This window comes from Oryzias latipes, chromosome 16, assembly GCF_053564925.1.
Source record: "Oryzias latipes strain Hd-rR chromosome 16, Olatipes_Hd-rR_3.1".
NCBI lineage: Eukaryota > Metazoa > Chordata > Actinopteri > Beloniformes > Adrianichthyidae > Oryzias > Oryzias latipes.
In genome coordinates, this window is record NC_136252.1 from 35862537 (window position 1) to 35876849 (window position 14313).

At 51.1% G+C, this 14313-nt stretch overlaps 2 protein-coding genes across 4 annotated transcripts; one reads left to right on the plus strand and one right to left on the minus strand.

Moving 5' to 3' along the window:
* The first annotated feature begins 39 nt into the window (after nt 1-39).
* On the plus strand, nt 40-6649 carry aldh5a1 (aldehyde dehydrogenase 5 family, member A1 (succinate-semialdehyde dehydrogenase)). Its single transcript, XM_023964685.2, has 10 exons — nt 40-458; nt 2210-2293; nt 3071-3241; nt 3414-3530; nt 3602-3745; nt 3823-3966; nt 4048-4206; nt 4269-4432; nt 5824-5882; nt 5967-6649. The coding sequence occupies exons 1-10, from the start codon at nt 195-197 to the stop codon at nt 6176-6178; spliced, it is 1518 nt and encodes a 505-aa protein (XP_023820453.1). The 5' UTR covers nt 40-194; the 3' UTR covers nt 6179-6649.
* kiaa0319 (KIAA0319 ortholog) lies at nt 6497-12231 on the minus strand. Of its 3 annotated transcripts, none has more exons than XR_013648447.1 (15): nt 11967-12171; nt 10278-10918; nt 9942-10056; nt 9767-9865; nt 9570-9656; nt 9164-9320; nt 8947-9095; nt 8719-8873; nt 8413-8551; nt 8145-8304; nt 7501-7668; nt 7313-7435; nt 7152-7239; nt 6998-7086; nt 6497-6923 (listed from the first exon to the last, which is right to left on the minus strand). XR_013648447.1 is itself a non-coding variant. In XM_023964683.2 (15 exons), exons 1-15 carry the CDS (start codon nt 12007-12009, stop codon nt 6775-6777), a joined length of 2331 nt encoding a protein of 776 aa, XP_023820451.1. In that variant the 5' UTR covers nt 12010-12231; the 3' UTR covers nt 6497-6774. The 3 variants fall into 3 exon arrangements, 2 of the variants coding, with proteins under 2 accessions (XP_023820451.1, XP_078789830.1); XM_023964683.2 differs by having other exon boundaries at nt 7501-7637; nt 11967-12231; XM_078933704.1 differs by having other exon boundaries at nt 7501-7637; nt 8719-8870; nt 11967-12173.
* Between the last annotated feature and the right edge of the window lie 2082 nt (nt 12232-14313).

The window sequence follows — 14313 nt, forward strand, 5'->3', positions numbered from 1 at the left end:
TCCTTCTCAGGCGGGAAATCTGACTTTGAACTTTGACCTTCCTGCGTCACAACCATCGACAAACGTGCGATTCTACGTGCTGGAGGTTTTTGACCCTGTCTGCCTGCCGTACTGAAGCTGCGCTCAGCCGTCCTGTGTTTTCATTGTCGGGTCACGTGGTTTCCAGGGTTCGGACTCGGTTCCGAGGCAGTGGGATGTCGGCGCTGAGCCTGCAGAGGAGCGGCCGTCTGTCCGCCGCCACGCAGCGGCTCTACAGTCTTAACGCGGCCGCACCGCTGCTGCGCACGCGCGCGTACGTGGACGGCCAGTGGGTTTCCGCGGCGGACGCGTTCCCGGTCCTGGACCCGGCCACCGGGCGCGAGCTGGCCCGGGTATCTGACTGCGGGCCAGAGGAGGCCAAGCGGGCCGTGCACGCCGCTTACACGGCTTTTCACGCGTGGAAACGGGTGACTGCAAAGGTAGGCGGAGCCATGCACGCGCCACACAGGTGATACACACGGAGCGCGTGCTCGATGGGGAAACGCACGTAAATGGGGCTTGACCAGGTGGAAAACTGATGTTATGAAATGACGTCACGCTTTGGCCGGTTCTTTCGTTTCGGGTCTCATCGGCTGTTTCCGTCAAACTTCGCGTCTGACATCGTGATCACGTGATCTGAGTAGATTCACCTTTTGTTGGTGAAAAGATCACATAAACATGAACTACGGAGCCCGTGTCCTGACATTAAAAAAATAAAATATATCTTGTTCCAACAAAATAATTTTCCGTTCCCTCTAAATAATTAATTGGTGCGAACGAAATAATTATTCACGTCATAAGTCATTCATAAACACGGATATGCTCTCCGTCCTGCTTTCAGCGGTAACTTCCGTGTCTGTGACCCACATTCATTCAAGAAAGGAAAACGAAGAATGATCAATTTATTTATTACTGAACTTCAAACAAACAAATACACATAGCTACAACAGAAAGAAATAAAAAACAAAAATAACATTCAAATTGTAGTTTACAGTACCAGGGGTTGTCATACAGCATGTAATCTTCAATGAAAATAGACAGTTTTATTGCATTTTTGTTTTTCATTAATTTCAGAGATTTAAAATCTGAACTGGTGTCTTTATGAAATGTATTGAATAATGGTTTGATTTTTTCAAATCTGCTCTTATGGATGAAAAAACTCCCAGATATTAATAAAGTATTGAATGTTAAATCAAATAGATTATCACCAGAAACTCTTCCAAATAATATGATCTGCTTCTGTAAATGAATTGAAATAGGAAAAGGAAACTTTGAGGAGCACCAATAAAAAAAAAAAATCCTCTCAAAAACTGTAAACATATAAAAATTCCAAAAACAGATGATGAAGTGATTGTATATTTATGTCACAGAAAGAACAGGTTATTTCTGGAAAACCAACACATATGTGTAACAGTTCCTTACATGGATAGACTGTATTCATTACTTTAAAATGGATTTATTTGTATTTTGGAAAAATTGGATATTTAATAAACTGAGATCTTCATTTTTTTTCCATTTCATTTATTTATTTGTTCCTTAACTTGCTGATTTCTTGTTTTGTGTAAAACTGTGAGAATGATTTTTGTAAGATGTTGGAAACAGTTCTCTAACAAACAAAGATCCTATAAATGAGTTTGGAAGTTTTAAATTAAATTTGAAAAAATTAAAGCGCAACTCAAAAGGACGATTTCAAAATAAAACTGCAACTCAAAAACAGGATTTCAGAATGGCGAGAAAACAAATCGCCAACTGAGAAATAGGATTGTGCTTTAGGTTATAACTTTTGGTTCTCAATTTACACATTTTGATTCACAGATTTGAGGTTTTGATGCGCAATTCTCTAGGCGCCATATTGACACCATATGTGAGTCTCTTCATACATGAAGAACTGGATCATATTGATGGATTAGAGGTATTCATCTTCCACCGTATTAAAATCACCTCCAATGGGAGGTTTCTGTAGGACATCTCTGCTTCAGGTGGATCCATAAACGCTCCCCAGAATAACAAACATATCATCTTTAATAAAATCAGTGACTCTGTGGAGTGGGGGGAGCGCCCCCTGCTGCATGACAAAAGTAGATCTGGTCTCCCTGGTGGGTTTTTGGCCCTTTGGGGCTGCCGTACTGACATGAGAGGCGGTTTCTCCTGAATGGACTGAGAGGAGGTGAAGCTCTGATTGGCTCTGCAGGAGAGGAGCGTCCTGCTGAGGAGGTGGTTCGACCTGCTGACGCAGCACAAAGAGGAGCTCGCCAAGATCATCACCTTTGAGAGCGTGAGTGTCACTTCTACAATGACTACACTACCCAGAATGCCTAGAGAGGCCAACTGGCAGGCCAGAGGTTAGAGGGGTTGATGGGAAGTTTTACTAAAAACTGTTCTTCATCGTTTATCTGCAAGAATCAACCTTAGCTGAGAGAATACAAATCAGATAAAACTTTATTGACAAAGACGTAACATTTTTCTGTTGTAACATGAAAAACTCTATTAGGTTACAATAGACTACAATTAGAGTACAATACCCATAATGCTCCAAAATGTAAGCCATTGGTGTAAAATGATTTGCAGCACTGAGTGTAGAACACTTAGCAATGGTTCTTTTGGAGTTGCTGCTGCTAAATCAAACCAGGACAAATGTTGGTGCGTCCCGGTTTGTCCGCCTCGCCGTTAACACGGCAGGCGCCGTATCAACGGCCGTGTGTGTCGGCGTGGACCAAACTGCAGGAACGTATGGAAGCGACTGCATTCAATAAAAGAACAAAACACCTTCAGAAAAACTCAATCTGGTCTGTTTACTGATATTTACTGTTTTATGCTATAAGACCCTCATCTTTAATTTGACAAATGATTTTCAGTCCTGGTGACTTTATTAACCGAATGCTGAGAAAAACAGAGACAATAGAAATAATAGATGTGTGTGTCTGTGTTCTTGTGTGTATCTATGTGTGCATGTGTCTATGTGTGCGTGTGTGTCTGTATCTATGTGTGTGTGTCTGCATTTGTCTATGTGTGTGGGTGTGGGTGTGTGTCTGTGTGTGTGTGTGTGCTGCAGGGTAAGCCCATGAGGGAGTCCGTTGGGGAGGTGGCGTACTCCGCGTCTTTCCTGGAGTGGTTCTCTGAGGAGGCGCGCCGCATTTATGGGGACATTGTTCCAGCTTCTGCCACAGACCGGAAGCTCCTCCTCCTTAAACAGCCAGTGGGTGTGGCCTCCATCATCACACCGGTGAGGAAGTCACACATTTCTACAAAAAAATTTAACCTTGATGCAGAGATGATTGACATGGAACATTGCAGGAAGTGTTTAAGTGATCTCTACGTTTATCTGAAAAAGACGCAGGAAGTGACTGTGCACAGAAGATTTTCACATTAAAAGCTCCCTGTCATTTGTCCGCCAGTGGAACTTTCCCAGCGCCATGATCACTCGGAAGGTGGGCGCGGCTCTGGCTGCCGGCTGCACGGTGGTGGTCAAACCGGCCGAGGACACGCCGCTGTCTGCGCTGGCTCTGGCAGAGGTCGGTCGCTTTGGCGTCAGAGCCGAGGAAGCTGCCGAAGAGCTTATAGTGATGTCACTTCCTGTGTGCAGCTGGCAGAGAAGGCGGGGATCCCCGCCGGCGTCTTCAACGTGGTTCCCTGCTCCAGAGAGAAGACCCCCTCCGTGGGGCAGGTCCTCTGCACCGACCCGCTGGTGGCAAAGATCTCCTTCACCGGGTCCACGGCCACAGGGAAGGTGAGGCGGCGGCGCCCCCTGCTGCTCACTGCCGCGCCGGCGGAGGACAGTTTCAGGACGTTCTGTTTGTTCCGCAGCTGCTGCTGAAAATGGCGGCTGACACGGTAAAGAGAGTTTCGATGGAGCTCGGTGGCCACGCCCCCTTCATCGTCTTTGACAGCGCTGACGTTGACAAAGCAGTGGGCGGAGCCATGGCCTCCAAGTTCAGGAACTCTGGCCAGGTGAGGGAGGAGCAGTGATGTGTATTCTAAACAGGAAGTGACCTCACAGACGAAGCACGTGAACACGTCTGCCCGTTCCAGACGTGCGTCTGCTCCAACCGCTTCCTGGTGCAGTCTGGGATCTACCAGCTCTTCCTGGACAAGCTGGGCCGCGCCATGGACGCCGAGCTCCGCCTGGGTCACGGTTCGGAGCCGGACACCACGCAGGGGCCGCTCATCAACGCCAGGGCGGCGGAGAAGGTCAGCCCCGACAACCACGACCAACCGTCCGCCCCGCCGTCTCTGACGCTCCTCCTCTGCAGGTGGCCCATCAAATATCCGACGCCGTGTCCCACGGCGCCAAAGTGCTGAGAGGCGGGAAGCGCCTGGAGGGGTCCTTCATGGAGCCGACTCTGCTGGCCGACGTCTCCACGGAGATGCTGTGCACCAGGGAGGAGACGTTTGGACCGCTGCTTCCTGTCATCAGGTACCACCTAGTGACCCAGGTTCCGAGCCCAAAGGTTCTGACCCCCCCCCCTGGTTCTGCCGATAGATTTTCTGTAAATCTGGAGGTTTGTTCTTTACGGAAACAGCGGAGCTGTGGTGTAAGGTCTGCCTCCCCATCGTTATCCTGCTAATGTTCCCAATGGAGGAAATCAAAGTGGGAGGAGTCAGGAGCCCTGAGGAGCACCGGGACTCTGAGAGGCATTAACCCTTTATAGGGCACTCAATGAAATACTCTAAAATTCAACCTTAGAGTGTTATTGGAGAACATAACAAGACTTCATATCATTGGTGACATTTTTTTAATTTTTTTTTATTTTCATGTAGAATATCAATGCCAATGAAGTGACCATATTTGGTCACTTGCCCGTGAGTGGGAAAACAAATTCCAATAAGTATACATATATATATATATATAAATATAAGAAAACACATATGTATTTGAACATTTGAACATCACTTTTAGAACATAAAAGTGCTGATAACAAAAGTGTTGAATAGACCTTCACACAACTGTGTGTGAGGGTCTGGGAATGTCCTGGTTGTTGGTGGGTGGGGCGAAGTCGGGGTCTGACACGTCATCATCTTGATCCTCATCATCATCACTAATGTCAGGGTGGACTGGCACAACAGCAGTCTCCCTCCTCTTGCCATGAAAGATTGATGGAAGCTAAAAATTAAACACATGCAATAAAAACACCTTTCATAACATCATAAACTGACAAAAATCACTCTTTATCACTATTCATAAACTAAAAACAGTATTTAAATTCTCCCTGAATCACTGTATAGTGATATAAAACATTTGGCAACATTAAAACATAATATTCTAAGTTGTATTTCTTTATTTGTAAAGAAAATGCACTAATACGGTTTGTTAGACGCATAGGGCATATGTCCAAAAACAGACATACCAAGTAAAATTTTCTTTTTAGTGAATAGGGCGTATGATCAAATATGGTGCCTGCATTTTTCATGCCGTATTTTCACTCATTTCAATAAATTCTCCGCAAACAACTTGTATGTCAACACTTAACACAACTATTCAACAATAAAATGTATGAGTTTCATCAACTTACCATGGTTAGTTTTGACGATTCCTTTGAAAATGTCCAGTGAACTGAGCTGCAAAAGCAACTTTTTCTGATTTTGGAGAAAAAGGGAAATTTGATGTGACCCTGCTCTCTGCTGATTGGTCAAGTTGCACAATTGAGTAGCCTATAATGTAGGATGATCTTTGCTGATTGGCTGGGTAAAGATCCCATGATTCTTGAACTCACTGAGACGGGGGATGGGCGTGATAACTAACATATGCGGAAATTACCAGAAACAGTCACTTGCCCGATAAAGGGATAAGAGGTTTTCTGATTGCAGGTTTGAGACGGAGGAGGAGGCGGTGGCCGTGGCGAACTCTGCCAACGTGGGGCTGGCAGGTCAGTAACCCCCCCCCCCCTGCATCTGGACAGCGTCCAGAACCGGTTTGGGTTTGAAGGTTCTGACTGATGTCGGCTTTGCAGGTTATTTCTACTCGCAGGACGTGAGTCAGATCTGGAGGGTGGCGGAGGCGTTGGAGGTTGGGATGGTGGGGGTGAACGAGGGGCTCCTGTCCGCCCCCGAGGCCCCCTTCGGCGGGGTCAAACAGTCTGGGTTGGGTCGTGAAGGGTCCAAGTACGGCGTGGACGAGTATCTGGAGGTGAAGTACATGTGCTTCGGAGGCCTGAAACCCTGATGCCCCCAAATCCAGGAGGTGGTCTTCTGGGTCCTGCTCAGGTCCAGACCCACGTGATCATCCAGGTTCTGGTCCAAGCTGTGGGTCCACAGCTCAGTAACTCAATAACATAAATGTTCTGATCGTCATAGCGACCTGTACTCAGTTCTGTCCTCACATCCTCTGTCGTGATCCGGGCCACAGATGGTTCTGTGGGCTCCTCTCATTGGTTTACCGTCCACCAATAGATGAGAGACGGGCTGTACTGGGTCAGAACCCAAACATCCTGATGGTTCTGGAGTAGATCAGAACCTTTAGAACCAATCGAGGAACAACAAATGTTTTTAAAACATGTTTTAATGACTACTGAAATATGAAGGATCCTTAGAACCCGGTACTTCCTGTAGGTCCTCTGTTTCTGTGGGGGCGGAGTCTGTGGATCCTCTGTAAACGTTTTCATATGTTCATGCTGGAATAAAAACATTAATCGTCTCTGAAGCGTTCGGCGCCTCGTCTTCTTTTGGTCCAAAACGACGGCGGCGCCCCCTGTGGTCTGCGTCAGCAACCAGAGGGTCACCTGGAGGAGGGAGGAGCCCTGGAAGCAGACGGCCGCCCCGTCACCCGAAGGCCTCCCGGCTGCAGGCGGCGGCCCGGCTCCTGCTGCGGAGCCGCCACCCCTCGCTGAAGGCGGCGTCCTGGTCGCTGTCCAGCTCCGACTCGGACATCATGAGGCTGCAGTTGTGCTCCGTGCTGCGGTGTTTGACACCTGCACACCACAAGATGGCGCTCTGCATCGGCGGCTGTGATGTCATCGCTCTATACGAAGACGGACAGACTCACTGAAGCGGGGGCGGAGCTCCAGGCGCTCCTGCTCATCCATGTCGTTCAGAACGGCGTACTTGGCTCTTTTTCTGGCTTGGCTCCGCCTCCTGCAGCAGGACAGCGGCGGGTCATGCTCAGAACGCTCGGGTCCGGTTGGGTCGGTCGGACTCACCTCCTGCAGCACATGAAGGTCCAGCCCAGAGTCAGGATGAAGATGATGAAGATGAAGCTGCTCAGGATGACGTACAGGACCCTCCACTCTGAGGAGGAGGAGCGTCAGCCCCATGATGAAGATGATGGAGAGCCCGAGCCGCATACAGACCACCGTCTTACCACAGTTGCTCTCTCCGTCACCGAGGTAACGCCGGACCAGGTTCTCCGTCCAGAAGGGGTCGCAGCCACACTGCCTGGTGATTGGATCGCACTGGCCCCGCCCAGAACAGCTGAGGAAACACACTGACCAGAGAGGGAGGGGCTGAACATGCAGACCACCTCCTTCATGTTTGAGGCTCTCAACTCACCGACGGCGTCGACCCGCAGCGCTCTGAACAGCAGGTAGCTGCTGCGCTGCCGCAGGAGGTGTGTCCTCAGTAGAGCGACCAGGCGGGGGGCGGGGACAGGTCCCGACAGGCCGCCCACGCTGAAGCGCAGCACAGTGCTGCACAGACACACATGGAGGTCCGTTGGAGCTGGAGCAGGACCACAAGACCAAATGAAAGTCCACGGGACCGCCCAAGGTCCACGGGACCGAGTCAAGGTCCACGGGACCGAGTCAAGGTCCACGGGACCGAGTCAAGGTCGACGGGACCGAGTGAAGGTCGACGGGACCGCCCAAGGTCGACGGGACCGGCCAAGGTCCACGGGACCGAGTGAGGGACCACGGGACCGAGTGAAGGTCGACGGGACCGCCCAAGGTCGACGGGACCGGCCAAGGTCCACGGGACCGAGTGAAGGACCACAAGACCAAATGAAAGTCCACGGGACCGAGTCAAGGTCCACGGGACCGGCCAAGGTCCACGGGACCGAGTGAAGGTCCACGGGACCGAGTGAAGGTCCACGGGACCGCCCAAGGTCCACGGGACCGGCCAAGGTCCACGGGACCAAGTGAAGGTCCACGGGACGAGTGAAGGTCCACGGGACCGGCCAAGGTCCACGCCAGGCCTACCTGAGCTGCGAGCGGCCCTCCAGTGCACGTACGTGCACGTCACTGTTTGGGACTCGGATGAGAGCGGCCAGCTGCTGGACCACGGTGTCCCGCTGAAGAACGCTGACCTGAGACACGGGCACCAGCATCTCCAGCTCCACCTGCTCGCCGCCTGCTGGCTCTGCAGAGAAGCACAGAGGTCATCTGAGGTCTTGTCCCGGTTCTGATGTTTCTTAAACACAGAAAACACGCCTCTGTTGACCGGTTCTGTGCTGAAGTGTCAGCCCACCTGGTCGGACCTCCACGGTTGCCATGGCGACACTGGAGCGGCCCTGGGCGTCGGTTACCTTCAGCTGGAACAGGTAGGTTCCTTCCACAAGGTCGGCCAGGAAGAGCGACGGCTGAGTCCGGGACCCGAAGAGGACCACCTGCAGCAGAGCAGAGGCTGTGACCGGTCAGAACCGGAACCGGTCTAGAGCAGAACCTCGCCGTTCCTCCTAAACGATGGGTAACCGTCTTGACTGTACAACAACCTCTGCTCCTCTGAGTTCCGGTTCCGACCCAGATGCCTCATGTTCTGCTCGGCTCCACTCACCCCTGCAGCAGGACTCTGGGGGTCTCTGGTCCACAGGAAGTGGACCCGGCTCTGGTCTCCGTCGCTCACGGACCCTCTGAGGACCAGGGAGTTGTTGGGCAGCGTGAGGGTGTGGCTTCCGCTGGCGTGGGCCACCGGAGGAGGACTGGAGGCTGCTGGACGGACGGACCACAGGCGGATCAGAACCACCACTGAGGTCATGTTTATGCTGCAGAGCCCCCCCCTCACCTTCCTGAACCCTGACTGTGAGGGAGGCGCTGTCTGTCGCCCCCTCCTGGTCAGACACGGTCAGCCGGAAGACGTAGCGCCCCGGCTGGACACTGGTCACCGTGGCGACGGCCCGGTCCGCGTTCTGCAGCAGGAACCCCGGAGGACCGCTGCAGACACGGAGATGATGAGACCCCGCCTTCATCCACGGACCCCACCCCCAAAGGCTCCGGCCCACCTGACCGCCTCCCAGCGGAAGCTGCTAACGGCTCGGCCTCCGGTGCCGGTGCTGCTGCTGCCGTTGAGCAACACGCTGCTCAGGGGCAGAACCAGCCTCCGGTCCGGACCTGCCACAGCCACTGGGCCGGGGTCCGACCCGTCTGAGTGGGATGAGGCTGAGCAGAAAGAACGTTGGAGAAGAAACGAAACCTGAAGTCATCAGAACCAGCAAGCCAACCCTGACAGACCGACCGGCTTGGAATCTGCAGAACCACGTCCAGTTCTGTTCCGAACTGTTTGGATCAGACTGATTGGGTCAGGAATCCTGCCAGCTGTCAGTAAAGGTAGCTTGGTTCTGTTTGGATCAAACCACTTTTATCAAAGAATCTGTGATCCGTGCAGAACCAAGGTCCTCGTGCACTCACATGCAGAAGGGGGCGTGGCTGCGGAGGCGGGGACAGGAGTGACATCATGAACTTGGGTGGGCGGAGCCTGGAGCAGTGTCGATGCACCTGTGTGAGAAGCAGAGGTGACATGGCTGCAGGTTCTGTCCTCGGAACCCGGTTCTGAGATCACAGAACAGACACGCAGGCATGGTTACTATGGAGACGAGGATGCAGACCTGCTGCTGGCTGCGGTGAGTTGGCAGCGATGGCGCCGGCGGTGCTGCTTGTGAAAGCCGGTTCTACCGGGCTTCCCACAGACCCGCTTGGTGGTGGACCTGCAGAACAAAGAGGACAGTAAAGAGGAAGAAGAGCTGCTGTGGGTCAGCGGTTCTGACCGGTTCTGTGACGTACCCAGCTGCTCTGTGCTGATGGACTCGTGAAGGCCGGGGGGTTGGGGTCCAGAACCATTCAGGCGCTGGGTGGAGTCAGTCACAGGTTCTGCAGGTTTGGTACCGTCCGGTTCTGTCTGTTAGGAGGAGAGGAGAAGCTGAGACCGTTCTGCCGTCTCCACGGTGATCACTGATGTCTGGGAATAAAGCAGACGTGTTGGTAGATGTCCGGTCCGGTCCGGTCATGAAGACCAGACTCAAGAAAACCAGTTTGGATCCACTCGGTACCGGTAGAACCGGGCTGGATGACGTTCATCTGCTCTGCACCGTGAAGCATCTGCAGACCTACCAGACTCACCCGTATCCCTGCCGGCTCGGTTCCGGTTCTGTCCTCAGTTCTGATCCGGCCTGCTCTGGTTTGTGTTGGATGGCTGCCGGACTCTGATTGGTTGAATCCATCTCTAGTGGGGAGGGGGCTTGTTTCTGGACCGATCCCATCCTGATCCTGGCTCTCCTCTGGGTACTCCACATCCAACACCGTGGGGTCCAAGGGTCCAAGGTCCCGGGGCCCGTCCAACAGGGGGAGGGCCGCCCGGGGCCCGTCCAACAGGGGGAGGGCCGCCCGGGGCCCGTCCAACAGGGGGAGGCCCTGCAAGTCCCCCCCATGTTCAGAGGATGGGAGGAGGGGCCTCCACCGGCTGCCGTAGGATGATCCTCTTCTCAGCGATGGAGAGGGCCCCCTCCTCAGGAAGACCAGCACCGAGTCGGCCCCTGGCCTCTCCTGGGGCCGGCAGTCCTCCCTCTGCTGGCAGCTGAGGACGTAGCAGCGGCCCCTGAAGAGCCAGGCCAGGTCATAGCCGGGGAGGTCACAGCCCGCTGCCACGCACCGCCGCAGGGACGCCACACCCGGGACCCGCACGACCCCGCTGCCCTCCACCACCGGGGACACCACCGCCTCCGAGAACGTCGCCCCCTGCCAGCACTGAGGCGCCACTGCAGCTGCAAGGACACCAGCAGAAGACGAAGATCCTCTTCATCACCAGAACCTCTGACCTTCATGAAACCGCAGCGTTTCCCCGGTTTGAAAATCACGGCGAGATGCTGCAACAACCCGGTTAGGACGGCATTTGGTCCAGGTTCTGACAGGCCAAAACCCCCCCAGAACCGCCAAGTCCCCCCTTCACCGTTCAGAAGACCAGGCCATGTTTTTGTGGAAACATTCATTCATAAAATGTAGTTTCAAATATTTACAATCAAGGCTTCATCGATTTCAGTCGATCCAATCAGATCCAAGAGGCAGAATGGAATCGACCTAAACCCTTCAAAAATAGTTTAAAATGAGATTTCCATTATTAATTCTATTACATAAAACCGACCAATCACAGCAACAACACACGTGTGATGTCATCAACACGGATCCGTCCATCATTCCAGTCCTTTGAATAAAGTCATGTGACCATCCAGTGTCTAGAATGTTCCCTTTGGATTCTCTGGATGTGGAAAAACAACAGTGGTGAACTTTAGGAAACTAACATGTGAATGGATTTGACATTCATTCCAGTTTACTTGTTGGTTTGGACACAGATTTCATTTAACTTGATGATCTGGAAGAAATCCAAGAATCTGGAAAACTGTTCAGTAGCAGGAATTTCTGTCTGAAACGGGAAATCCTCATAAAACATCAGCATGGAGCAGTGGATCAAACCGGATCCAGTGGATCAAACCGGATCCAGTGGATCAAACCGGATCCGGCTGCTGATCTTCATGCTTCCGGTCTCATGGAAACCAGCACCTCTGAACATCTGCATGGAAATCTAAAACTGTTACTGCAAACAGAACCAAATGTTTGGACTCAAACCAGAACTAAACAGATTCTAATCAGAGCTGTTCTGATCCAGCTGATCTGGATTCTCCTGATCCGGTTTCTTGCGTTGGTTCTGAAAGTTCTATTTCGGTGACCGGAGCTACTCCAGAGCTCAGTAAACTGGATCAGGATAGATTCAGAAACACATCCGGAACCGCCTTCGGAGCGGAGTCCCAGCATTACCTGTGAGGCAGCCCAGCAGCAGAACCGCGGTTCCGCCCCGCATGGCTCAGTCTGAAACGAACAGCAGAATCCCTTCATTGAAGGACAAACTTCCGGTTTGGTGCGCCTCCGCCGCGCGCTCCCGCGGTTTCAGCACCACGTGAGGCGGACAGCACCGCGGAGCAGTCCGGCGGATGCAGACAAGCGCCGCAGAACCGAACAGGAACCGGGTCAGGACCCGGTTTAGCGTCTGCAAAGGGGCCTGGCGGATGTCGAATCAACCAGCGAACACACACCGCGCATGCGTAGCAACACGACTAAAAACTCATTCACGGTTTTTAACGAAGTTCTGGGAAACTGACGCAGTTACGGACCGAACCGGAGCTGACGTCACTCAAAGGAGGCGTCGTTCGCGCTTCGCCTGAGCGGCTTTTTCCCTGTAATAATTAAAGACTTAGAATCTTATTTACATACTATCTCTGATAGCTTAAACAAAAAGACCATACATATTTATGAAAACTGTCTGTCTTTGAATATTTTCAATGCATAGGAATCTGTTTCTGTAATTTTCTTTTGTGTTACATGTACCATCCGCTGACATTGTCGTTGTTATGACTATTGTTCCTGTCATACACATTTGTTCTATTTGTTTTGAACAATAAAGTTTAAAAAAAAGAGCGGCGCTAGCTCCCCTGTTCAGGGGCCTCATTTATAAAACTTTGCGTAGGATTTGCGTCAGAAGTGGCGTACGGATGAAACATAGGACGTGCGCACGCACAGAAATATTTGGATTTATAAAACCGTGCGCACGCACATCCTACGCATCTTTCTCTTAATAAATCACAACCAATTCTAAATGCTGCGCAGCTTTTGCGGCCTCATGACACGCCCATAGTTGCCCATAAATAGTCCGTGAAACGCCCACAAATTAATATTCATTGATTGAAACCATGGCAAACATAGAGAGGAAATGAAAAAAACGTAACTTCACTCAATGTGAAGTAGAAGTTATCGTTGGCGAGGTGGAAAAGAGGAGAAAGTGTTGTTTGGAGGGCACAGTGTGGGCATTACTAATGCCAAAAAGGCACGTGAGCGGCAGACGGTGGCAGACGCCGAAAATGCTGCAGCCTCACAACCTCGGACCGTGGTTAAATAAAAAATAAATGGTCGGACATCAAAGTCAAGGCAAAAAAACGTCTAGCGCTGACCCCCCCCCCCCCCCCCCCCCCACACACACACACACACACACACCCGTGTCTGCCATGGGAGCTGACCCCTCCTGATGAGAGACTGGCGGCAATAATTGGGGAATCCCTTTTAAGTGGAGTGGTGACTGAGGCGCAGGGGGACACCCCCCCAAAAGCCCGCAGAGGAAGTCGGAACCAGCTCATAAGCCACTCAACAAGTCTCCTTGCTGTCTAAAGATGCGTTCACTCTGAATTCTTCCATTTGCCACATCTTCTAAGAGCGCAAGATCAGCCATTGTGCGTCATTACGCATTGTGATGGGGCATTTTATTTCCCTCCATTTAATTACATCTGACAAGCTACAGATGTCGGTAATAATCCACGTGGAAATGGGAAATTGATCAGCAAATGTAATTTCTTGTTGCTTTCTGAATGGTTGAGACATACGCCATACATTGTTTTATCAAAAATAAAACAAACTAAAGGCATATGCATGAATACCATAATTCTGTAGCTTATGAAGAAATGTTTTACTATGAAAACAACTTTCCCCAGTGGACAATTAATGCATCTGTACGTCTGTCCGTCCATCCGCACCTATATCTGCTCCTCCAGACGGACACATTAACCAGAATATCAGTTCTGTACATTATTTCGTTCTGTTAACTATATTATTTATGAGGATGAATTGCACAACATGCCAATATTGCAGAACATATTTCACTTTTCTTTCTGCAAATATGTGTTCATTTGAATTTCTGTTGTGATTTTCGTTTGATCTTTTTTGTTTGTTTCACTGCTGATCGATCAAACGGGTGTTGGTGTAGCTGTTAATTGTAAGTCTTGCTTTGTGAAGTCTTCATGTTATTTCTGAGAGGCAGTATTGTCATTTTCACTTTCACGTGTTTCTTCCATCTGCCGACGGTGTCGCCGTTTCTCATTTCACCCGTTTTTGTGCGTACGCCTGGGTCAGAGCGTGAAGGACCGCACATTTTCCCCTCAAGTTTGCTTTTTATAAATCTCAACTATTGCGTAGAGAGTGGCGTACGCCTTCTTTTGTGCGTACGCAACCTTTAGAAATGAAGCCCCAGGCCGTCCAGTTTCGGGTTTGCATGATGACGCTCGATGCTTTTCGAAAAGAGCCGAGAAAACCCGAGTCCTCTGCCGTGACGTCTTCACCT